This window comes from Electrona antarctica (assembly GCF_951216825.1).
Source record: "Electrona antarctica genome assembly, chromosome: 5".
Lineage (NCBI taxonomy): Eukaryota > Metazoa > Chordata > Actinopteri > Myctophiformes > Myctophidae > Electrona > Electrona antarctica.
The window spans coordinates 25,969,874-25,996,213 of NC_136810.1; the positions used below are offsets into that span (position 1 = coordinate 25,969,874).

Consider the following 26,340-nt stretch of genomic DNA (forward strand, 5'->3'; position numbering starts at 1 on the left):
AAACAGCTCATTAACTCCTAAATGAGGGCATTTAGTCACAGATTCCCTAGTAAAGGGAATGTGAATGCATGAGACCTACGGCAGTTCCCAGGCTCTCTCACTCACACAGAAACACACACGAGTGGACAGAAATGAACAGAATGTTCCTTAAACATGACGACCTGTGTAATTGGTAGGCAAGGCCGTCACAATGGGCACAACTTACTGATTGATGGGGTTGTTGTTGAAAAAGACAATGCTTCTCACTCTTGCGTACGCAGATGTGTATCTGTTAAGCAGATGTTCTGAGTGTGTGTATGTCAGGGATGTAAATGATTAGTAGACAATCACTCAAGAATTAGACCAGTCAAAATATACATCAACCGATGATGTAGTGTTTGTTTATGTGGCAAATTCCCAAATTCGCAAATTCTCAATATGTTCAGCCTCTTCACGCGTTTGCTCATGGTGTTGAAGTTGTACTTTCCGGTTTCCTACGGAGGAATGCATCCTCTGCATCCTGACTATTAGGAGCAGTGGGCAGAGGACCAGCTACACTTTCATCGGCAGTGCCTTGCTCATGGGCACTGGCGTTACGTATTACACGCTTTCATATGGATGTCTTTTGGTGTGGGAGGAAATCCTTGTGAATACATGGCCTACTTCACCCATAAAAAGGCCCATGTCAGTCAGGTTTTAAAATGCCCTATGCCCAGCTTTGTGTGTCTATGTGTACCACGAACAGGATGATTTGATTGGCTGAAGCACGGAATGTGATGTATGATGACCCTCACTTCACACAAGTCTGATTTTTTTTAAATCTCTGAGAGACTGGGACCCCAATCCTCAGTGTTAATTTGGTCTGTACAAATGTGTAATTTGCACAGTATTTTGTACAGTATACTCTGAGCCACAGACCCATAAGGTTCCATTTGGTTCCTAACTATCAATCAATTAGCTGGGGGAGCCCTTGAAACCAGATGTTGAGAACCAGTGTACTAAGCCAGTGGTTCTTAGTTACAATTTATAGTGTACAAATGGAACCGGGTCCATTTGGTTGCATTTGTACACTCTCAGAGTTACAGACCCATAAGGCTCCATTTGGTTCCAAACTATCATTTAGCTGGGGACCCCCTGGAACCCCCTGGACCCCTGGGAGTCCCGGGACCCCACTTTAGGAACCAGTGTACTAAGCTAACCACACTTGCAATGTGTTTATTGCCCGAATCCCGATAATGTGGCTAAAAATCCACACATTGCAGCCATACAGTATAGTCTGTTTATTTTTATATGAATGCATAATTGATAACCGATCATTAATGTGGTTGACGGGTCAGAAAATGCCTTTAAAATGTGCATGTCCTAATGTGCTTGTGCTTAGTGACATAATGACAACCAGCAGTGTGGGAGAAACGCCTTGCATAAGAGAGACAGGACATAAATGTAATGAATGCCAACTATTCCTGCATGCCTTTCTGACAGACGCATGTTGAATCTTAAAAGAACAAACAAGTGCTCGCAAAAGAACGCTAATCATTTTAAGAACCAGCTGATTCGATCAAGACAAATTTTCCTCTCAAACAAAGTGAGGCTGTGAAATCTGCTATGCAGTGTGCTCTTCACACACACTCACTCCAATGTCTGCTTCCTGGAATATTACATAACCGGCATCGGGGGTCAAGTCAACATTCTGCTTTCATGTAACCTAAGGCGCCCCCTTTCTCAGGGGAAAGGTCTCTGCTTCCTGGACCCACCAGACCAATGGTTCTCAAACGTTTTCATGTGAAGGACCCCCAAATCGATGTGTATTTGGCCGCGGATCCCCCATACAAGAGATTATCAAAACATCTGATCTTTTTCAAAGATTTTTACAAGCTTGCAGTGTGTGATCTGCAATTTTTTAGTGGCGCAACCACTCCCTTACGGAGCTGTGTGTGTGGGTGGCTGGGTGGCTGGGTCCGAGCACGAAAACAGCATGGTTGTTTTTCCACCACCTTGCAACCTAACACACGCACGCACATATTAACTTATATGATGATTTCGGGTGTGCCGGTACAGTGACAGTCCAGTCCAGTCCAGTCCAGTCCAGCACAGCACAGCACAGCACAGCACAGGGATCCCCGCATGGTAACTCATTTCTCTACCGTTTGGGATGTGGGGCAGCTCGCCTGGCCATGGTCCTGTGGGTCTGGAACTTCCGGGGACCCCCACACAGAGTTGCACCACTCACTTCACACGGGTGCAATTTATTTTTTTAAATAGCCAATGTATAAATGGATTAAGTGGTAAAAAGGATTGTGACACTATATTAACTATAACGTCCCCGGACTCCAATCTGAGAACCAATGCACCAGACAGTCAATAGCAACGGTTGTCAAAGTGCTCGTTGTGGAGCCCCAGGGGTCCTTGTGGGGGTTCCAGGGGGTTAATGGGTCTGTAACTACGACAACGTACGAATGTAACCACCACGGTCCATTTCGTTACATTTATTTTGTACACTGTCAGGAGTTAAATTAGCAGTATAGCACGGAGGAGTTTTACAGGATAGATCAGGGTCCCAGGGATTAACCCATTTTGGGCGGGAACCCCTTAACCCCTTAAACAAACGTAGCGCAGCACCGAGTGCTACACTACGAGCTTGTAGATCTGCTATTTTTGAAAAATCGTGAAAATGTGGCAAAAAATTTCACAGCGAACGCTTTTAACTCAAATATTTGCTTCTGGGAGGGTCCCTGGAACAACATATTTTCACATCAACTACATGTACATAATTGACCGCGTCTAAATCTACAAACAAACAGTTGTGTGTTAATACAATACATTCCCCCGGCTTATTAAATTCTTTGGCTGCCTGACGAGTATTTTCTGAACACAACATTGAAGAAGTATGATAAAAAAAATCTGCTTTCGAGGTTTTCAGCACATATGGCTATGGAATGATGAACGATTCAGCTGTTGCTTTGAGGTTTCGGTTATTGGGCTCAGATGCGCGTTTTGTTCAGAGCTGCTATTTGAATCCTTCAACCTTCTGTGTTGATGCAGAAACCATCAGGCTGCTGATGAAGGTATGACTTTAATCTAAAAAGCAAGAATGTTGGCCTCCTTTCAATGTCATATGTTCAGCTCACAGACCAGTTCAGGTCCATTTCAAATAAGGATGCAGGCAATTAAAACACGATTTGTGACACAGTTTCATAAAGAAGAATGAATGTTTGTGTGCGTGTGTGTGCGTGTGTGTGTAGTATCCCATCAGTGAAGATTTTTCTCTACAGAATATCTCTGCACTTGTGCACGAAAAGCACGCATGGAGTTATCGTGACAGAACAGCTCTGTATTTCAGAGCTGGGGTTTTAATTCTCTCAGAATGCGCTGCTGTGCTTATCAAAACAGCCACACGGTCAAACACAAAGAACAGGGACATTTTCAGAGAGATCAGCCAGCTGGCTCCCACGCACCACTCCTGGCTCCCACGCACCACTCCTGTGCAGCATGTAAAAACCATTAAGAGAAAGAAACAGCAACAACAAATAAACCTTAGTAAGGCTTTCCACCACCACTACAAACCTCACTTGATTAAAAAAAAACTCTAAATTCAGTTTCATTTATCATCCTGTTCTTCCACTGAATGGGGCCTGATGACTCAGGGATGTGATTATTTATAAGGGCACAGAAAGGAACGAGAAACTTTAAAATGATTATGAATGAATCATAAGTGTTGTATGTACTTTAAAGACCGGGCTTCTGCATGAAAAAACTACAAGAACAATTTAATTCAAGACGACATTGCTTTAGGTCAAAACATGCTTCTGAGAGAAGCATGTTTTGGCTCATCACAGGCTCATAACTTGGTGTTTTGGCTCATCACTTTGGCTCTCTTGCCAATAAATTCTTCATTTCCCCTCCCGTTTCCGACCTGACATCTCCAAGCATCTCCGTTTCCTACATCCCATTGAAGCTTTGAACAACATTTCACCTAGGGACATTTTATAATCATTATTTGGGATTGTCCATTCATTTCAGTAACTTGTTTTCTGCAGCCAAACAATTGGCAATTAAATATCCTGAATGATACCACAGGGTATTTTTGGTCCCCAACAAACATGGATCAAATATCTGTGGGTCATTGATGGGAAAGGCTTATGTTATTAACCCATTTAGGCCTGAGATCAGATTCTAAAAATGTCTTCTACATCCTGACAGTTTTCTGAAAAAGCTATGTTTCTATGTCAGTCTTTCTTCGATTTTTCAAACATAGCAGATCTACAAGCTCATAGCGCGCCACCGAGTGGCGCGCTATGAGCTTGTAGATCTGCTATTTTTCATAGCTAAAGCATAACATAATGCTAACACCAAAAGGGGTTCCCGCCCAGAATGGGTTAAAGCAGGGAACACAGGAACAAGTACAAGAGATGTATGCAAAGACAGGGAAACAAATAAATAAATAATCACAGCCCTGATGACGAGACGAGATCTGGCGGTTATCTGATAGCAAGCAAGCGGAAACTTTGGCCCATTGTCCCGAGGTCGATTAAAGCAGGGCGTTACACCGAGGCGCAGGAAGCCATCACATCCCAGTGCTGGAGGAAGAAGTTCAATGAAGAGGCCCAGACAAAACAGCAAATAACCAGGTCCATGGAAACAAGCAACATTAGGAGCCCTGCCTAATAGAGGCTGTGCTTTCAAGTTTGACCTGTACAGTAGTCTGTGTGTAGATCTACAAGGGGGTGGGTATCAAAAATGTTTGGAAGCTTTTGACCTGTATTTTAACAAATCTTCTCTTCTGGACGTCCCTGGCACAACACATGTTCTACTGCTCTACAACGGGCACACATCGAGGGCTCCTTCCTTCCTAACCCAACCTCTCCAGAGGGGACTGTGGAGGGATGGAGGCGACAGGGGACACGCTAGCCTGGGAGGAGGAGGTGTCATCCAGCATGATGTAACCACTACTACCACCAGCTCACCTAAAATGATAAATGGTGCATTTATATAGCGCCTTTATCCAAGGCGCTTTACATAGATTGTGCATTACATTCACCCATTACATTCACCCATTCACACACACACATTCATACACCGATTGCAGCGGAAGCCATGCAAGGTACCAACCAGCACATCGGGAGCAATTTGGGGTTCAGTGTCTTGCCCAAGGACACTTCGACATGTAGACAGGAGGAGCCGGGATTCGAACCGCCGACCCATGGATCATTGGACGACCTGCTCTACCTCCTGAGCCACAGTCACAGTCGCCCCACACCTACTGTACATCATCCATCTATGACAGCAGCAGCAGCAACAACATGGCATGCATGGCTCGTTGCCACCCAACAACACCGGCTGAATAACAACAGCATGGCTCGTTGCCATCCAACAACACCAGCTGAATAACAACAGCTATGACATTAGCGGTTACAACAGCGACAACCACCACTAAAGGCCAGGCATTCTTCTACTCTGGACAGGGACAAAATTGTGTTTGTGTTACTTTCTTCTTTTGGTTGGGTATTTGTTGATTTGTTTGTTAGGTAGCCTACAGTGTGCAGTCAAAAGTCAAAGTCAAAGTCGTACGATTAGTCACAGACGTTACTGCAGTGAAATTTGTTCTCCGCATTTGACCCATCTCTTGGAACGGTGAGCCGCAGCGTGCGCCGCGCTCGTGAATCATTAGTTGATTTGACCCCCAATCGACCCATTGATGCTGAGTGCCAAGCAGGGAGGCATTGGGTCCCATTTTTACAGTCTTTGGTATGACCCGGCCGGGGATCGAACCCTGACCTCCCAGTTTCAGGGCGGACACTCTAACCACAAGGCCACTGTCTGGTTTAATAGAGGGCTGATGGGGAGAAGAAAACAATGCAAGAGAGAGAGAGGGGGACAGGGGGGGGTTGTGCGAGACACAGTAATATCATGATCACATTCACAATTTTCACATATCTCAAGTGTTATGGCCAATAAAGAAAGAACGAACTAAGGGAAAGTATCCTGACTCTGCCAGCTGGTGGCAGCAGCGAGTTCCTCCTCCTGGTCCCTCTCGGGCAGAGACGATGCACTCCGAGCCATTTCTGACCGGAGAGATATGCGGCTAGAGGCGGGATCAACGTGATACTGATGACGTATTGCCACAGTGCAAATATTGTAAACGCAACCTAACAAGATTACAACTCATTTTTGTCCCGCTGCTTCCGGTTCATCGTTTCTGCTCAAGAGAGACCAGATCGAGGCAGGAGGAGGGAACTTGTGAACTCAATACTGCCGCAATCTGGCGGAGTCAGGTTAGGAACATGAGGGAAAAATTAAGAATTAAGAGAAAGCGAGAGAGAGAAAGAAAGAGAAAGGAAAGAGAGAAAGAAGAAGTGATAGATTCCTGGACAAAGCCACATATTTCCCTCGTTGAGGTCATTGTTGGGATGACAGTTAAAACCACAGTGGAGCCCTGCCCTTCACTGAGGACTGGCACAGTCTGCCTTCACACTGACAAACAAGAGGCACGCACGCACACACGCATGCACGCACGCACGCACGCACGAGCACACCAAGAGCCGCAAGGGCACATAAACACTCAATGGGACACAGTCACACCAAAACACCTCTGCACAAATCTCATTACGTACCCCCCCCCCCCCCCCCACACACACACACACACATCCCCGCAAACACATATACGGAGAAAAACAAAACCATTGGCATCCACAGATGGCTCGTCAATGAGCGAGGGCGAACGAGGAAGTGGGCGTATGCATGGCAGCTGCCTTCACAGGCAGGATGGGAAAATAAGAATGAGAGACTGAAAAGGACGGGGCGGGGGGAGGACAAATCAATAGATGCCCTGCCGTTCTGAGCACAGCGATCAAAAGAGCCCCCCTCCCCACCCACCATGCAGCACAATGTCCTCAGCTGACCCAGGAACAGTGATACCTCTCGTCTCCATCCCTGAGTCATCCTACAGCAACTAGTGCGTCGGCCTGTAACAGGGTGAACGGCTTCTCGATTATTCGATAAATCAACAGAATAATCTTTAATTAACCCATTTTGGGCAGTAACCCCTTTTGGTGTTTTAAGCATTATGTTATGCTTTAGCTGTTGAAAAATAGCAGATCTACAAGCTTGTAGGTCTGCTATTTTTGAAAAATCGTGAAAATGTGGCACAAATCTTTGAATATATATTCTTCTAGAGCGAACATATTCAACAAATCTTTGCTTCTGGGAGGTCCCTGGAACAACATATTTTCAGATGGGGTTCGGCGGCCAATTCAATATATTTTTGGGGGTCCTTGACATGGAAATGTCAGGATTTAGAAGACATTTGTAGAATCGTCCTCAGGTCTAAATCTAAGTGTTAATTAAATATATGAATGGTTAGTTGCAGGCAGCCCTAGTGTATACAAACACACATCCTGGCTTTAGGGGGATCAGGTGTACATAAGACTGATTGGCTGGGCAGTGGAGGAAAGCAGAGGAAAACTTCCCACCAGGGACCTATTCCATGATGTCACTGCTGTGCCTGAAGGGGGGCAAACAACTGCACAACAAACATCCGTCTTCCCTGCAAAACACCTATCCAGCTTATCCTATTCTCTCCGTCTCCGTCTCTGAAGTACAAGTATCCTTTCCTAGTACAGCACTGTCTGCTGACACAAATAACACAAAGGAAGCATTTAGGGCTTGTGAAGTACAGTATTTTCTTGGGGGGCCCACAGCCCTCTAGCACAGTGAACAGACATAATGAGGAACGTTATGCATGTCACCTCCATGCAACATGCTAGTGTCAGCACTCGGCGGTACTCTTCTATTCCCCCTCTCTCTCCCTGCTTGGCCAACGTATCTGTCCAGCATCCTGAGTCAATACAGCCTCGAGTACAAAGGGAATTATTGGTGTCTGTACTTCCCTTGTGTTGGGTCTCCTCTCTAGGCTGGGTACAACGGAGACATGAGATGGTAGAGAATTGAAACAAATGAGAGGGCACTGCTGCCAACAGCACTGCAGCACAGGGGCAATTACACATATATGAGAGAGAGAGAGAGAGAGGCATCACAGAGATTAAAATAGGGTTCATTTTGTATCCCAAACCTCAGTTTATAGTTAAGGGACGCAATAAAACAACCTCTGCATCCACGGGATGCACTACTGTACTACTGTACTGTTTTTTATTCTCATTTATTTTGCTAGCTTTAGTTATAATAATAATGTCTTCTGTTTTCTACATGAATTTAAACACAACCATATAAAATGAAATGGGAGTTAAATGCTGCAATTTGTAAAAAAAAATATATGACATATGTGTCATAAAATGTCCATGGGACTCATCTAAAAGACCATCCCTGCATCTCATTATATTGAAAACCTGCCATCATTTGGAGTCTAGTGTTCACATTTAAACCTCACATTCAGTTATTCTATGCATATTTTCCCCCAACTCCTCAACATTGTTTGTACATTAATCCGATGTATAATAATACATGTATGTACAAGCTCACGTGTTTGTGAGTTTGTAGATGTGAGCACGCAAATCACTATTTTGGAAATGGGGCTTAAGTGGTAACAATATATACTCCCTATTCTTTCAGAAATGAGAGAGAGAGACAGAGAGAGAGAGACAGACAGACAGACAGAGCGAGAGAGACCGTCTGAGGGAGGACTTACCTACTAAACCACCACCACCACCCTTTCTGTCCCTTTTTAGACTGCAACTTTGCCAGCCCACCCCTCCCGTGGTTACCCGTGCTTGGAGACAAACTCCATAAACAGGAAGTAAGGCGCCCAGGCACTTCCTGCCTCCCCTGAATTGGGCCTCTTGTTCCCAGAGGCGCTGTGGAGAAGATGTGGGCTACTGCAGCGAAAGCCAACACTTCACCACAAAACACTTTCTATGTCACCTTTACAGCTCAGCTCCTTTAGGCCTGGACCTAGCCTGTAGGTAGGCCTGCTGCTGTGATAGTGGGTTCTGTTAAACACCGCTGAACACATCATGGGGGGGTGGGGTGTGCCCAAGGGTGGAAATCTGTCAAATCGCAATAGTTTAGTGGCTCAAATTCGTTTATCCATGACTAATGGACCCATAGTGCTGTGACTGACTGACTGACTGTCACACACACACACACACACACCACCCCCCCCCCCCCCCCCCCCCCCCCAGGAGAGGGCTAAACAATACAGTCAATGTGACAAAAGGGCACATGGCAGACTCTCCGTGTCCTATGATGATGAAATGACTTGCTGTGCTTTCTCCTTCAGACAGTAGGTGGTGAACGATGCTGCATCGAGATGCGTCAGCGGCACTTTCACTCTCACGCGTGTGTGGGTGTGTGTGCACAGTCATGCGCACGCACGTGTACGCGTGTGTGAGTGCTGACTCTGCAGAGCTAAATGTGGAGGTAAGGTTACTGCAAGGCCTTCTCTTTCTGCGTTTCCTGAGCGAGCAGCAGCTTGTGAGAGAGAGACGCACACACACACACACACGCACACAGCGGCTGTTACGTAACTGTCGTGTGCAGTCTGCAGTGACATGGGGACAGGTGGAAACTGAGGACGGCACGTGTCTCTCCTTAAAACCTGAGTTATACATAGTCATATACACCGAAAATAGCCGGTATACAAGTTCCCGTGAGCGTTTAGATCTTCTGAATTCGAGCCGCAACACTGATTCGCAGCCATGTGTATAAATCAACCTTTGCAGGGGATCAAGTACCGGTGAGAGATTCAGAGGCCTTCTCCTCCCAGGTCACTCGGTTATCTGTGGTAATGGGTTACGCGCCAATGAAATGGCAGAATCCTGCAGCTCATTTATACACTCAGTTTACAGGACGACAATGGAAACCAACCCCCCAGGACTGTTGTGTTAACCGCTTAGTTTTAATGTCTTGCTGTACCATGTGCCGTTTACACTTCTGACTACAAATAAAAAAAGTAGTCAATCAATACACATACTGTATGAACCCTCATTAAACCCTCTAGTCTTAGTAAGACAGGCCTTGCAAACTGCTCTGTCTGCATCAACTAAGTGGTTAAGGCTGTGTCAAAGCAAGCTTGAAAACTGTTAAAGGTGGAGCTAAATCATTCAAAACGTCAGACTACTCGAGAAACAGAGGAACCGAGTAGAGATTCTCGAAGCATGAAGGAAAGATCTAAGTCAGACGGGTCATGGACAGTTGAATGAAGAGTACCTCAACCAAAATCTTGTGTGAATTATATTAATCAAAAATCCAACCCGCACGGTCCAGTCTCAGCCAACGTGTCATCTGGCCAGAACTTTGGCCTTTAGCCAGGCAAGGAGGGAGGGTCTATTTGTAGCCCCATGGTCCACTCTGGAGCCAATGGGACGGGAGGGAGGGTCTATTTGTAGCCCCATGGTCCACTCTGGAGCCAATGGGACGTCATGCCCCCCATTGGCCTGGGCCGACCTCAGACCCACACTGCACATGTATGATGAACACCAGAGTTTAAGGCCGGAGGTCGGCCCACTACAACACAGACACAAAACATCATAGTAGTGTGTGAATGTATGGTGGCTTATGTGAACATTGCTTAATGTTCAGCAATTTATGTCTTTGTCACAAATGTAGTATTTATTCAGTGAATTTAGGAACTTAAGAAAAGCACAAATCTCAAGTGCAAATAGCTTGCTGATTGGGTCAATAATAAAAAATATGAATATAATATATTCTGAGGGCCCTGCAAAAGCATTAGTAGGCCGGGTGACGGTTAAATGGGAAGCAAGGACATATACAATTATACAGTAGGCTAGCAGGGATGTAAAAAATAAGTGATTTTGTGATAATAAAAATCTCAAAATGTCAAACGTTATGAAAAATGCCATTTTCCACCACCACAACGTCGTCAACAATACCAATTTACATAACAAAATGTCTCGTTCTATTATTATTATCGTATCCATTCTGGTTTAATAGGGGGTGGCGGTCTCAGGTTACCGGGTATTTTATAATGGCTGGGAGGCGTAGTGAGAGTGACTCCGACCCTTTCAGCCATTATAAAAAACCCGGTAAGCTGGGACCTTGAGTGGCTTATTGCTTTTCTAAAACGGTTACAAACATATTAGCAATATTAACCTCAAAACTATTCCTAATTCACAAAAGTAGCTACACTTTGCGGCGCTTTGCGCCCACGAGAGCGAGCCACACTTCCTTGTTTTTACTCAGACGGGGGAATAGGAGGTGCTTGATGTTTTTATGAGGCCGCCCGGAGCCACACATTCACAGTCATATGAGCGTGGGCGGTGCTTGGCCGCCCGCATGGCCAGTGTTTGTAAGGCAATCAAGTGCTCCATTTCCCCGGTTCAGCTACAGAGCTGCGGGATCAATGTAACGCAGCTGGGAAAGTGATTGAAGGTGTGGATTATCGTGAGATTTACCATGGCAACCAGCCAAGAATTGGGACAAACCGTTTTAGAAAATGTGTTTGGTACCATTTGGTTGACCTCACATTGATAAAGACATGTTCTTCTATCTGAATATATACCAGTAGATCCCAGTTCAATAAATTACAGTATGTTGACCACTGGAGAACTTGACATACTGCAATTAAACAGAATCAGAATCCAAATTCCAAGAATATATATTTTCCAAATATTTTGACCAATCTGTATGATAATGTTAATACAATAACTAGCAGGTCTGCAGTGGTTGGAGGTTGTCTCCCTACTCTTCCATGTTTATCCAAATAAGATTTCAACAGACCATCAAATCTCAGTCAGGACTGATCCTGTTAAGGTCCGATTTGTGTATAGTTAAAGAGTTTGCAGCGTGTGCCATTATAATACAGTATATGATATCTATATGGCACGGAGCAAAGGCAAAGGGGAACAGAGTCCCATCTGACCAATTCATCCAGTGAGGTTTTAAAAAGAAACTATATAAACCAGAAATAAGGTCTCTCTATTCGCCAGTCATCCCCTTGGCCAAACCGCGTAGTTAAAGACGGTTCCTCGAAGAAAGCCACGGGCATTTCAGCCTGATCCAAATTCGGGCCAATCTAAGTGACAGGCGTACTGAGGAGAAGTAGACGTGGAACACCGGGCTACGAGTGGTTGTATTTGGCAGCAGAATGGTGTCCTTGTTGAGCCGTTGGTCTGAGCTTTGTGTGGAACACATCAGGTCTGCCAAAGATAGCTTAACGAGAGACACATGGCAAACTGAGGTATGGCCAGACCTCACTCTTCTCTCCGTTACATACACACACTTTTGTAATGCCCTACAAAACGATGTACTCGATAGAACTATTGTTGCACACTATGCACAAAACATCCCCCCTAAGTAACCAACTGTAGACAAAAACACATGAATAAATATGTACATATTTGTCTTTCCGCAAGGAAGTCAACACAACAGCAGCAGTATGTAGATCCGGAACCAACAAACAATAGGAAAATTGGGTTTATTTTTTTCGTGTGTACACAGCAATTGTTTCTGGAGACTGAGAGGAACTTGGAGAGAAGAAATGGCCACAGATTGTACTTTTGACCTCTTTGTAACACACACACACACACACACACACACACACACACACACACAAAGTGTACATCACTGGTTCCCAAAATGGGGTCTGGGGACCTCTAGGGGTCCTTGAGAAAGTTCCAGGGGGTCCCCAGCAGAGTTAAATTAGCTTTGATTTTACAATATACATTGGGGTCCCAGAGAAAGAAATTCCAAACATACCGTAAACATCGTACAACAGTGGCACTTGGTGGTGAAGACCAACCAAACGCTATTTTCGTGCTCGGACACAGCCGAGTGTCCGAGCACGAAAGTGTGGTGGTTGCACCACTCAAAAAAAAAAAAGGTGGACGACGTCGCCGCTGTGCCGCGGGGAAAAGTGGAGCGAGAGGAAGTGTGCCAAAAATAGAACCGATTTGGTCTGTTTTCTCTCAATGCTTCAATGACACGTCAGCGCTGCCCGCCAAGTCCCACCCCTGGCCTGGTGATAATTGCTCGAGTGGGGCTTGGAAAAAACAGAACTGCTCCTGGCACTAGCCTGACTTCACAACAACAAGGCTTCTTGCATGTGGTGCGCGCATGCACACACGTGCACACACAGTGCAGACTTCACTTAACAGTAAGGCACATGAGCACAGAAAACACACACTCACACACACACAAGATGCACACTGTAATCCATGTTCAGAAGAGCAAGGATGTGTAAACAAAGTCCCGAATCACTGCGACATATGATGGCCTAATCCAATGCAGATGTGTGTGCGTGTGCGTGTGTGTGTGTGTGTTTTTGCTTGCTTGTATGCATCCATTATAGCTTGATGAATCTTTTAGCCCTCACCATCAAAACGCTCCTCAGGGAGCTACAGGGTTATATATAGCCTTTATACTGCAGTGAAGGCAGGCCCGTGCTGGCTAACCCCAAAACCACAAGAGAGGGGAACCAGATCCCTTCCGCTTCCAGACTCCAGACTGCCAGGGGCAAGGCTAGCTCAAGTCATCCACCCACCCCAAGCACAACAGGCAGCTATAAGAACAGGGCAGGAATCAATAACATCAAATCACAACCAACCCAACCCATGCTGGTTTAACTGCAGTGACCTATTACACAGTTAAATACTTCATCGATGGCCATAATGACCAACAGATGGTGGCAAGTGTAGGTTTTTCTCTGCCAAAAAGGTTTGGTGCCAAATGCATAAAAATGTCCACAAATGTGACTGTTCCTGTACTTATCCTAGCGGGGTCATTGTAACTAGACGAAAGTGCAAAGTCCATCCACAACCCCCCCCCCCCCCCCCCCCCCCCCCCCCCCATACACTCCCCCCTTGGGAAGGAACACTGTGTCCAAACAAACAGACGCAGAGCTTCAGCTTGGGGGCATGGGGCAACAGAGGAAAGGTTCTCCTCGGATTTTCGGCTCAAATCAACGGTCTCCTGCAACCTACGACCGGCTAAACCCTGTAACACAGCAGCTCATGAATCCTCCTCTTTGCTCTGACGTAGAGGGGGTGGCTGCGTGCCATTTCCATCCCTCTGCCCTAAGATCGCCTTGCCCCCCACCCACCCCCCCTAAAAAAACCTTTTTATACCCAACCCTGTTCATCCGACTACAGCAAAAAAAATCTCTGCCTTCTAATGCAGCACTTTACTTTAAAACTCAGCACAAGGAGAGGAGAGAAAGGGAGAGAACGACAGACCCAGAACTTTAAGTGTGTGACAACATGGGATGACATTATCGAAGTGGTGGGTCAACAACAATGGCAATAAACAACAAGACATAAACATAATAGGGGGGAGTGAGAGAGAGAGAGATAGATTAGAGAGAGAGATGTATATGCGTCACCGTACCTGTAAAAGAAGCAATCACAGCACACCAGAACCCCCATCCTGTAGAGGCAGAGCCGGGGTACTGATGGGTCAGGGCCCAGCTCCCTTCTACTCTCGCTCTCTCACACGTACGTACACACACACACACACACACACACACCTACAGGTGTAATGGAGCTGATGCTGCCGCTTCCAGCCCCAGCATAACACCTTCTGCAATCAGATGCGCACGTGTGGAGCGCTTCACTTGCCGACCGGCGACTGCGCACACCAGTGCCGTCCCTTTGACTTATCGCGGATCACTTGGAAAGCTGTGCACGTGCTCACAGCGCTGTGCAATAAACACACACACAGGGAAACGGTCTTCCAGAGTGGGCGAATAGAAGAGAAAAAGATCATTCACAAAACAAGAGTCCGTTCTGAGTGCGTGTTCTCTCCTCTCCTCTTCCAACAACTGCGACTGCCTGCCTCTCTTCTCTTCACTCCCTCTCGCTCTCTCTCTCTCTCTGCCTGCCCTCGCTCCCTCGCTGGCTTCCACTTGAAAGGCGGGAAGATTAGCTTGGCAAACAGACTCCCATAAACAAAGTGCTGACTGCAGGGAGGTACGGGCAGGATTGCAGGGGACAGAGAGATGGGTAGAGAGAGAGAGAGAGAGAGAGAGAGAGAGAGAGAGAGACATTCCCTGGTGGTAGAAATCTCTGCCATCTGTATACATCCCAAACTAGGTTTAAACATCGTCCCCACCCATCTGTCCTCTGTAATGCACGTACACAAACACAGGAACACACACACATACGCCTGTGTAATCTTTTATCAAAAAGTTACTCAATGCAGTAGCCTCTACTTGTGGGCTGCAAAAATGCCTTTGCTCAGTACAAGATGAGAGGCACTACTAGGTTAAACACACACCTGGCTCATCGTTAACTCTGAAAACGAACAAGTCATGCGGTACCAAAAGCATACACAATGACAACAAAAACACTCTCCACGCACACTTACTTGACTATTATTCATTCAGACAAATGACGCAGAGGTATGGGAGTGGCTACTGGCTAGCGCTGCAACACACCCCCAGGAAACGTGCCAATCGCTGCAGAGTGCCTTGGGTTGCTGCGCGTGCAAACAAGGTGAAGGGCACACAGTGAATTATAGACCTCATCACGTATGACCTCCCTGTATCCTTCCTTCCGCTCGCTAAAAGCCAGTAGCCACCCACTGTCTCCTCCACATTTTGTGAGATGAAACCCTTTTTGGTTGTTCTCAAATGTTCTCTGATCATGCGGTAGACGTGCGCAGCATCCTCGTGCCAGACTCCTGCGAGCAAAGATGTCAGGTGCCTGTGTGTGTGTCTGTATCTGTGTGTGCCTGACTGCCTGTGTGTGTCTGTGTGTGCCTGTATCTGTGTGTGCCTGACTGCCTGTGTGTGCCTGTATCTGTGTGCGCGTCTGTATGTGTGTGTGTGTGTGTGTGTGTGTGTGTGTGTGTGTGTGTCTGACTGCCTGTGTGTGCGCTACTGTGTGTTCAAAGGCTACAGACAGTGACTGCACCACACACACCTCACGATTAACTGACCGTGAGAACAGAGACACTTCAGCTGAACAGCAACAATCAACGTTCAAGCGCACGCACACACAGCAAGACAAAGCTGTGGCATCTAAATTTGAGTCAAAGAGTTGAAGAGAAAAATAGCGACACCTGCAGGTCGTGCTACTCCCAAGGTTCCGCAGGTTAGTAATTTGTTAGCCTTGGCGGTACCCAGGCTTTTATTTTCGTTCGCGTTCGGCTCAAAAAATGAAAGCCTGGGGGAACGAGACACATTTCCTGGTCTAGGAGAGTAGGAGGGGGGGGGGGGACTACAGTGCTGAGGGGCGTCGCTTTCCTCCGCTGATTTCTACCAGGGAGGAGAGGGGCAGGCTCTGATCAGTGAACCAATATTCTCCAGCGGTTGCTCCAAGCGCGCCCGCCCCTCTAGATCAGAAAGCACGCTGGCTACTTGGCTAGGCCAGGCTAGTAATTTGTGAGATCTTCTTTGGGTGTTGAACGGACATGTGTCATAGCAACCTGCTCATGACATGACATTAAGAACTTACATGCAGTGCAAGTGGGACATGGGTGGTCTGATGGTGGTGCTAGGAGAAAGGCCATGCAGAGCATTAACAATTGAACATGCACATTGCACAGCAAATTCCATCACAGTCCAATACCAATACTGCTAGTAGTGAGTAGTCTGACTCTGAAGTTGACAGACCAACGTTGCCGCACTTGGGAGCACTGTCTGCCGCTAGTGGGCCTACAACTATTGGGATTGTGTGACTGACAACCACACATTATTATTGTAACATATAGTAATGAATCCTTTTTAATTTACTATACATGTGTGTGAATTTATTTTCCAGTGCAGACACAAATTCGAAAATGTATATAAATATTAATATTAAGCACTCTCAACCTGATATCCTCATTTTGGGCATGCCATTACAGGCAAAGATTTGATTTTTGAATTGTTTTATTTTAAAAACACGTCATATTGTGAGCTTGCATATCTGCCATTTCCGCTATGAATACAGGTGTGGCCTGCTCTCAACAAAATTGTTTTGCCCATTTGTGTGCCTTGGCCAACACAAAACCACTATTCTATAAAAACAAACAAATGCACATTTTGTCTTGGAAAAAACATCTGGCGTTATGCCTGACAGGGGCAGAGAGATGTGGGGGAGGGGGAATCATGACATGATGACAGTTACAGTACAGGATCACTTCCCTTCCGTTTCTGAAAGATGAGACGGGACGGGGGGAGCTTGCAGCAGACAGCACAGCAGCAGTATATTTTAGCTACAATGACATCATCCTCTCTTCTCCCTTCTCTTCAGCGCCACCTTCCTCCTGTCTGTCACCACTCAGGCTCCACCTTCACTTTTCATTGTCCCTAATGCTCACTCCCTAATGCTCACTATACCTAGATGATTGGGAGGGGGACGGGGACGGGACGGGGACGGGGGGGACGGGACAGGGACGGGGGGGACCGGGACGTGCGAGATCGTCAACGGAACGCGTAGTTCCGAGAAACAAAAGAGCACTGATTTAATCTGAAGCTCCCGTGCTTCTGCTTTGCACACGCATGGCCACATACACACAATTAAATGCAATGGGCTTTATTGGCATGACACACACACACACAGGTCTTAATTGAAAACACACAAAAGGGAGTGCATAGTCATAACAATGCTCTCATGTTTGTGAGCCTGTGTGATGGAGTGTGCAATCAGCATTCATTCATTAGGCTGCTTTGTGTTTCAGGCTGCACACAAGAGTCAGGATGTGCTGTATGTGTGTGTGACGTGTGTGTGTGTGTGTGTGTGTGTGTGTGTGAGAGACACACACACACAGCGGAAGGGGGCCTGTGCCTGATAACAATTCTGAGGGAGAGAGCTCCACGCCAGAGGAGAAAAGGAGGAAGGGAAACTACATCAACAGTCACTTTCAACAAAATGATCAAGTATGCGGCTGAGCGTGAGTGCCCGCGCCGTCAACTAGAACAAAAGACACTTCATCAAAATATCCAGATGAATAATTACGCAAGAAATCCGGTGGTTAATAGTCACACTCTCTCTGAGCCGAGCTGGATCGCAGAAGCGTTCAAACTTGTGGTGCAGCTTGGTTTGATAAGGGGAGGAAGACGGAAGAGTAAGACAAAGAAAGTCCTTTTCATTAAACTTGTGACTAGGGGAGAGAGAGAGAGTTTGTGTCATAATGACACAAACAGTGGAATCAGTGGGTAACACTCGTGATCCGGGCTATAAATGTCTGGGAGGTGAATGCAGCCAGTTGAGGTCATATCCACAACGTGGGTTAGGGGGAACAAACTTATAACCTCTCTCAATTTTCTAATTAATTCAAAGTGATGTATTGGCATGAGAAAACACGTTTACATTGCCAAAGCAAAAAGTGGAACAATAGGCCTACAATCAAAACAAAATGTCAAAATGTATGTACAATTGAAAGTCAGTATATCCAATAAATCAATATTTTCTTTCTCACACACACACACACACACACACACACACACACACACACACACACACACAGAATGAAGTTGCTAGGGGATGGAACCCATGGGGAGGGGTATCCTTTTTCTGTGGCGGGAGTGAGGTGATGTAGGGGGCCTGTTGCTTAGTTGGGATCCTGAGGGATGGAGAGAGGAAGAGCTCGTTTTCATTCTCCTGTCAATGGAAGACAGAAAACAAAAGAAAGAGCCCCTACCCCTCCCTCCCACCCACAGCAAGACGGACAGGTTTACCCTGACCTACACGTGGACACTACAATGGTGGAATCCCCATGAATGAAGGAACCGTGACAGCGGTTCAATCTGTTCAACTACGAGTGCCAGTTCTTAACAATAGCCGCATTTTATCATATATTTTCTAATAAAAAAAACAAAAACATTACTAATTCTACTCGGATTTTTGATTGCAAAAATAACGTCACTTTAATGTAGAAGCGAAACAAAAATAACATCGACACTACTCGGCATCATCGTTGCAAAGCGTCCTCTCGGTCACGAGTTGTTTTAATATAAAACAAAAGGAGTTGACACAGCCTAGTACACGTTACGTTCCCCAGCAGAGATTATGCGTGAAGTTTACGGGGATCGAAGCGCGTGTTTGTTATGTTTTCTCTTACCTATTTAACGTATAGGAGCCGTTCCTTTTGAACCTCATCCCGGACGACAGTAAACGGATAAAGAAATCCAGAATTGTTTTGTTTTCCAGAAGAAGAGCTATAGAACAGAAAAGGCAGCGTGTTCGTTTGGTAGAGAGAGAGTGTAGCTGCTAGCTGCTGCTGCAGTCAGACGATGAACAATAATACCCGAACAGAACACTAGACTTGAGGCAGCCTTGCCTTGCAGAGCTTTTCTTCTCTTTTATGCTTTCTCTCTCTCTATCGCTGTGTTTTCCTAACCGCCCCCCTTCCTCCTCTCTCTGGTTCTACAGCTTCCGTGGGGCAGGCAGGGTTTTTCTTTTCACCCCACTAGAAGTCACCGGGGTTGTTGTTTCCGACTCGATGATGCCAAAAAACGACGGTAAACGTTGCCCAAGCGACAAAGAAGTCAATTAAATTAAGCGATCGCTGTACGTTGTACAGCAGTCCACCGGTGACGGAATTAACTTCTTCCAGACAATACAATTAGTGACACACACTGACACAAACACACACACACACACACACAAATCTGTATGGTATGTAATGCAATACAACAACAAGCAAGGCTACATCTGCAGTGGTTGGAGGAAATTAAATGATATCTAGGTGTCAGGTAGGACAGAAGGAACACATTGTCCAGAAACCTCATCTCCATATTTTAACATTTTGTGTTGTTTTTTTGTAAATGAATGCCCTACTTGATCATACTACAGCATCACACAAAAGCATCCAAGTAGACCTACTGTACAAGCTCGAAACATAAAAGTATCAGTTTGACATAACATGAGGTTTTCAGACGACATTCTAGTTGTCAAGTAGTGCTGCCTGAAGCTCCCAAATATGTGTAATATCTCACCCAAACTGGGAACCCATCAGCAACAAGCAACAGCACCCCGTTTTCCTTTGAATTTGCCTCAGGGAGCGGCGCCAAACAGAATGTGGATAGCAGGATGTTGCCCGTTTGCTCCGCCTTATGGCGGCCCTCCTCTTCCGGTGGGTCACAGGCGTTTTCAATTTTCATTCCCACTAACAATGTATACACGTTCTGAATGCCCCCGTCAACAGATTCAGTAGCGTGGCTCGGAATCTGTTCTTGAGATTATATCTCCTGCTGACCAAGCAGGGATTGTGTCTGGGGGGTGCGGTAGAAAGTTTGGCCTGGGGTTCAAATCCAAAGTAGTAGGATATGAAACCCACTAATGCTACGGATCGCAGCTTTCATTTAACTCAACAAATGGATACAAGTAACATGATGCCAAGTTCACGTCAATAAAAAACAGAAATATACCATACGTAACATAAGCTACAACTGTACAAACCAAGAGTTTGAGAAATTGACAAAAGCGAAATATAGGCTATAGAATGGATCATCAACCGCCAGCAGTATATTTATGAAAAATTATTCATATGGAATCCTGACCGCCTGGTCTTTTTCCACAGCCAGGACCCAGAGGGACCAATCATGGCTCTCCTGTTTCAAGAGCGTTTTCTATCGGCGGGGCTATTCCCTCCGTAGGATGTAAACAGAGTCCAGAACACTTGTCACAGCATGAAGGGTGAAAGATTTTAAAGCCAAGAATAGCCATTTAACCCATTCTGGGCGGGAACCCCTTTTGGTGTTTTAAGCATTATGTTATGCTTTAGCTATTGAAAAATAGCAGATCTACAAGCTCGTAGCGTGGCACCGAGTGCCGCACTACGAGCTGACATTGCAGAGATGGTGGTGGACTATATGACACGACCAATAGGGTACCTCCAACATAAATGCGGAGGTAGTGGAGAATGTAGACAACTACAAGTTTCTAGTTTCCTTGTGCACCTAAACAGGCCGTTGGACCGGTCTGACTACTCTGATGCACTGTGTTCTAGACTGGAGTGAGCTTGTGGATCTGCTACTTTCAAATAACCGATGTAGGCCTATACAGAGTTCAAGTGCTTAAACTGCTTTGTGATGCTATATTAACCCATCATCACTGATCTAATAAACTGCAGCCACCACTAAGTTTACAACACCCGGTATTACAAAAATAAGACGCTCTGGCAACAGCTACACAATATACTGTAAGAAGCTCTGGCAACAGCTACACAATATACTGTAAGAAGCTCTGGCAACAGCTACACAATATACTGTAAGAAGCTCTGGCAACAGCTACACAATATACTGTAAGACGCTCTGGCAACAGCTACACAATGTACTGTAAGACGCTCTGGCAACAGCTACACAATACACTGTAAGACGCTCTGGCAACAGCTACACAATACACTGTAAGACGCTCTGGCAACAGCTACACAATACACTGTAAGACGCTCTGGCACAATACACTGTAAGAAGCTCTGGCAACAGCTACACAATGCTACGTGACATTTCAACCATCCTCTCCGAACACACTGAAATAGAAGCGAGCCAGCGACTTATTATGGGAATGTTAAAATGCATGGAAGGCAGACAGCCAGACTTACTTGAGGTGACCGGAGGTTGACACTTACGTGACACTGGAGATCTGGAATGACTTTACAATGACAGATAGAGATCTTTATCGCCCTGGTTAGTGTCTACTGTCTAGAGGTGCATTGTGTCCCTTTAGGGAAAGGAGCTGCCGGCTGGGGAATCTCTTCTCTCCTATACTGTGATTGTATAGGTCTGACTGTGTGGCCCAACTGTGTGGCCCAACATGTCATTGGGGTCAGCACTGCCCGCCAATTCCCACCCCTGGTGATAATTGCTCGAGTGGAACTTGAAAAAAACAGAACTGCTCCTGGCACTAGCCTGACTTCACAACAACAAGACGCACACATGCATGCCACACACACACTTATCCATGTTCAGAAGAGCAAGGATGTGTAAACAAAGTCCTGAATCACTGTGACATCTGATGGCCGTGTGTGTGTGTGTGTGTGAGTGACAGACCGACAGAGCAAGAGAGAGACCCATAGACAGAGACATAGAAATAGAGATGCAACGATCAATCGACCACCGATCGGCCTTCAAATGACTCAATCGGTGATCGGCAATTTACCCTATCTGGAGAAACCAATCTTTTATACCATTTAAGTGTTATAAAAGTCAGAGTATAATATCATTTTGCATCTTTGTGACTGGCCTAAACATTCTCCCCTTCCTCCCCCCACACACACACACACACACACACACACACACACACACACACACACACACACACACACACACACACACACACACACACACACACACACACACACACACACACACACACACACACACACACACACACACACACACACACACACACACACACACAGGAAGTTATAATTTTGGAAATATTCAAATTTTCCCCTTAAGCACAACATCGGAATCGGTATCGGTTGATCATGAGAAAAGCAATCGGTGATCAGGATCGGTCCCAAAAAACCTGATCGGAGCAGCCCTACATAGAAAAGTAGACGCCTCTTCCGGCTCTGGGACGAATGCTCTCAAGTGAGGGCAAGCTCCCATGTTGGTGCCAAGGGCAAGGAAGGGACGTGAGTTACATGACTGGACACCGCCATGACACTCATGTCCATGTAACTCTATGGCTCATGTCCATGTAACTCTATGGCTCATGTCCATGTAACTCTATGGCTCATGTCCATGTAACTCTATGGCTCATGTCCATGTAACTCTATGGCTCATGTCCATGTAACTCTATGGCTCATGTCCGGCGCACTTCCGCCCTCAGTTCAATACAGGTCGCTCCAGTGGCGAATGAGGCGTCTACCCTTCTATATCTTTTAAAAATTATAATGAATATTGTCATTGTATGTTGTTGATCTCACAAAATAGCACTTTGCTAGTTTGCTTCTTGTACCCGCAGGAGCGGTGACAACCAAACCTTAGTGGTGTCGTAATAAGGCACAATAAATCAATCACAATCAGCCAAAAGCTGGTGCATTGGGGGGTGGGGGGTGGGGGTCGTGCGCTGATGTGTGGACCTCACCATATAATGATGAATGAAGACAAGCAAAGGGCTCTGCAGGTTAGCATTACATCATGGACTGCAATGTGTGCTTGCAGTTACATTGGTGCTTTTCTGTGTGTGTGTGTGTGTGTGTGTGTGTGTGTGTGTGTGTGTGTGTGTGTGTGTGTGTGTGGTCTCCCTTTCCCAACTGAAGCACTCTCGGGCCCAGTTTCAGTGCACAGTAAAACCCTTGGTGTTATTTTAACCGCGAAGAGTGCACGAATGGAACCGAATGGACCCTTGCGGGTCCATTCGGTTCCATTCGTACACTCTTCGGAGTGAGGGTCATTTATTATACCGTAAAGAGCAGACTGGCAAACAAAACTGCTGATTAATCAATCGCCCTGCTGCTGCTGCTGCTGCTGCTGCTGCTGCTGCTGCTCGCAGGCAGACGACTCACTGCATAGTTACGCAACACCAGCTCTGGACGAAGAGGAGGAGAGAGGAGGGGGATGCAGAGGGGATGGCTGGCAGTGGTGGAAAGTAACTAAGTACATTTACTTAAGTACTGTACTTAACCCATTTTGACCAGACAACAGATTCTACAAAATATCTTCTAAATCCCGACAGTTTTCTGAAAACCCTATGTTTCTATGTCAGTGGTGTCAAAGACCCCCAGAATTATCTGTATTTGGCCGCTGACCCCCCATCTGAAAATATGTTGTTCCAGGGAAAGATTTGAGTTAAAAATGTTCGCTCAGAAAGAATATACATTCAAAGATGTGCGCAACATTTTCACGATCTTTCAAAAATAGCAGATCTACAAGCTCGTAGCGCGGTGCCGCGCTATGAGCTTGTAGATCTGCTATTTTTCAATGGCTAAAGTATAACATTATGCTTCAAACACCAAAAGGGGTTCCCGCCCTGAATGGGTTAAGTACAATTTGGGGGAATTTGTGCTTTACTTGCGTATATCTTTACTTCTACTCCACTACATTTTAGAGGCAAATGTTGTACTTTTACTCCACTGCATTTATTTGAAAACTTTACTTATTATACACTTTTTTACGACATTCTGCATAATGAGTACTTTCTACTTTGGGTACTTTATGTACATTTTGATGCCAATACTTTTGTACTTTTAATCAAGTACATTTAGATTTCCGGAAATTTACCTGTAGCAGAGTATTTCTACATTGCAGTATTGATGATACTTTTACTTAAAGGACAACTTTGTTTTTGTTTTTCAACCAAGGTTCATGTTTTAGGTTATTAGAGAAAGTAAAAGATGTGTCTATTTTTTTTCTACTGACATATTGAGCCTACAACACAGAGTACAGCTTCCCCCCAGTAGGCTACCTTCACATTCAGTAGATCCCGTGATGTTGTGGCCAGATGTAAGTTCTTGGGGTCTATTAGGACTACAGTAAATAATAATAAAGAAATCGCCATAATATTTTGTAAAAAAAACAAAACATATTTAGCCCCATGTTCGAATTCCCCCGCCCCCCTGTCAAATATAGCTAAAAACCCTAAAACCAAAAAAGCAGAAAATGGAAAAGAAATTAACACTCAAAGTTGTCCTTTAGGTAAAACAATTGGGTACTTTTTCCACCACTGATGGCTGAGGTGGGTGGGTGGTTGGGGGTCCGGTACAGTCCAGGGGGGATTGAAGAATGGCGTCGGGGCGGGTCGGAGGAAGACGAGAAAAATACAAGAAAACGGCGGGGAGATATTACAGTATATGGAGACGCCGCGGCAGGAAATGAAGCAAACACCCTTGGGCGAGGGAAAGGGAGGGATGTGAGGAAAGAGGAGAGGGAGGGAGGGGAGGCGGAAGGAGCACTGCAAACCACAGGGACAATTAGCTGATGCTTTATTGCGCTGCAGTTGAAAACAACCCCTCCCTCCTCCTCCTCCTCCCCCCCCCCCCCCCGCCCTCCCTCCCTCTTCTAAGTTACAAAGCATTTCTCCTCCTCGCATGTATTCATCACCTTCTCCACCCTCCGGCGGTCCTGCTTGTTGTCATTGCTCTTTACGGTGACGGTCATTAGACCTTTTGCCTGCCGTTGTCAGGCAAAAGCATCATTCATACAGGACCGCTTGTCGCTTGCCGACAAGAACTGACTTTCAAGCTAACGAGGGTGGCGACACCCTGCTGTTGTACGGTGTATGAATGAGGCTTAATTCAAGCTTTGTTCCTTGCTTGCGCAAGCCCTCGTTTCCCCATTCATGTCTTTCCAGGCGTTACCAGGGTTGCATAATTTGCCCCCTTGATATGTCCATCTGGTTCTCTCTTCCCCTCACTCTCTGTACCTCCTTCCTGGTGTACACTGCAAAGACTGGCGTGTCGATTTAACTCGGAAAGTCTAAAAATTATGCCTTTCTCTTAAATGAACACTCTGGACTTTGCCTTGTATGTTGTGTAATGAAAATGAACTTAACCTGTGTGTGTGTGTGTGTGTGTGTGTGTGTGTGTGTGTGTGTGTGTGTGTGTGTGTGTGTGTGTGTGTGTGTGTGTGCACTTATGTGACATACAGTGAGTCCTCATGCTACAAAAAGTACTTTATCTTAATCCCCCCCTCCAATAGTCCTTTGCATAGCTAGTACCTTCCCTTTCTTTACTGCATAATTCCGTTATCTCTCCTTCTTTCCCTCTACTGAAGCTGGGGGAGCCTTATGGGGAGAGAGCTAAGGAAAGAGTAGAAGGCAGAAACAAACAAAGAAAAGATGGAGAGAGAGAGAGAGAGAGAGAGAGAGAGAGAGAGAGAGAGAGAGAGGCTTCCAGAAAACGGCTCTGGTTGACTGCAGTGTTGTGGGGTAAAACCCATGGCCCCCTCCTGGCCAGCACAGGCTTTCCAGGAATACGCCACAGAGAGCCAAGTTAAGTCGGACCGCCTGTGGTGCACACAGATCACACACGTGCAAGCGTTTTAACACGCACGCAGATGAATGCACACACGCACAGCTCTGGGCCCAGCTGGAGTGGCCGTGATCAGGAAAAGGGGAAGCATTAGTAGGACGAGAGACCATATCGCGCGCGCACACACACACACACACACAAGAGTCATCTATTATGAAACAACCCACTGGCTGCAGACCCAAGCACAGTATGAGCCTTGAGTTTCTCTCTCACACACTCATACCAATGTTGTGTACACTGAGAAATATCACACACACACACACACACACACACACACACACACACACACACACACACACACACACACACACACACACACACACACACACACACACACACACACACACACACACACACACACACACACACACACACACACACACACACACACACACACACACACACACACACACTTAAAGCAGTGTATATGAGCTGGGCCCTGACCGAGGGGGGTTCAGTATGACAAGGCAGGCAGACGCCAGCAGTCGGCTTGTCTGTCTGTAACATACAGCCTGGTCTATACAGTCGAGACAGCAAGACATATAGCTC

General features: G+C 46.0%; 1 protein-coding gene across 4 annotated transcripts in view; it reads right to left on the reverse strand.

Annotated features, from left to right (window-relative positions):
• The window catches only part of mob2a (MOB kinase activator 2a), a 101,001-nt gene that overhangs the window by 37,809 nt on the left and 36,852 nt on the right, over window positions 1–26,340 (reverse strand). The window contains exon 1 of one of the 4 annotated variants that reach the window (XM_079500723.1): window positions 19,811–19,872. The exons of 1 other annotated variant lie outside the window; for it this stretch is intronic. In XM_079500723.1, the coding sequence (XP_079356849.1) occupies window positions 19,811–19,827 (17 nt within the window). In that variant the 5' untranslated portion in view covers window positions 19,828–19,872. Of the gene's footprint in view, window positions 1–14,274; window positions 14,374–18,933; window positions 19,273–19,810; window positions 19,873–26,340 lie in introns of those variants that run through there. 2 more of the 4 variants (XM_079500720.1, XM_079500721.1) reach the window with 2 other exon arrangements.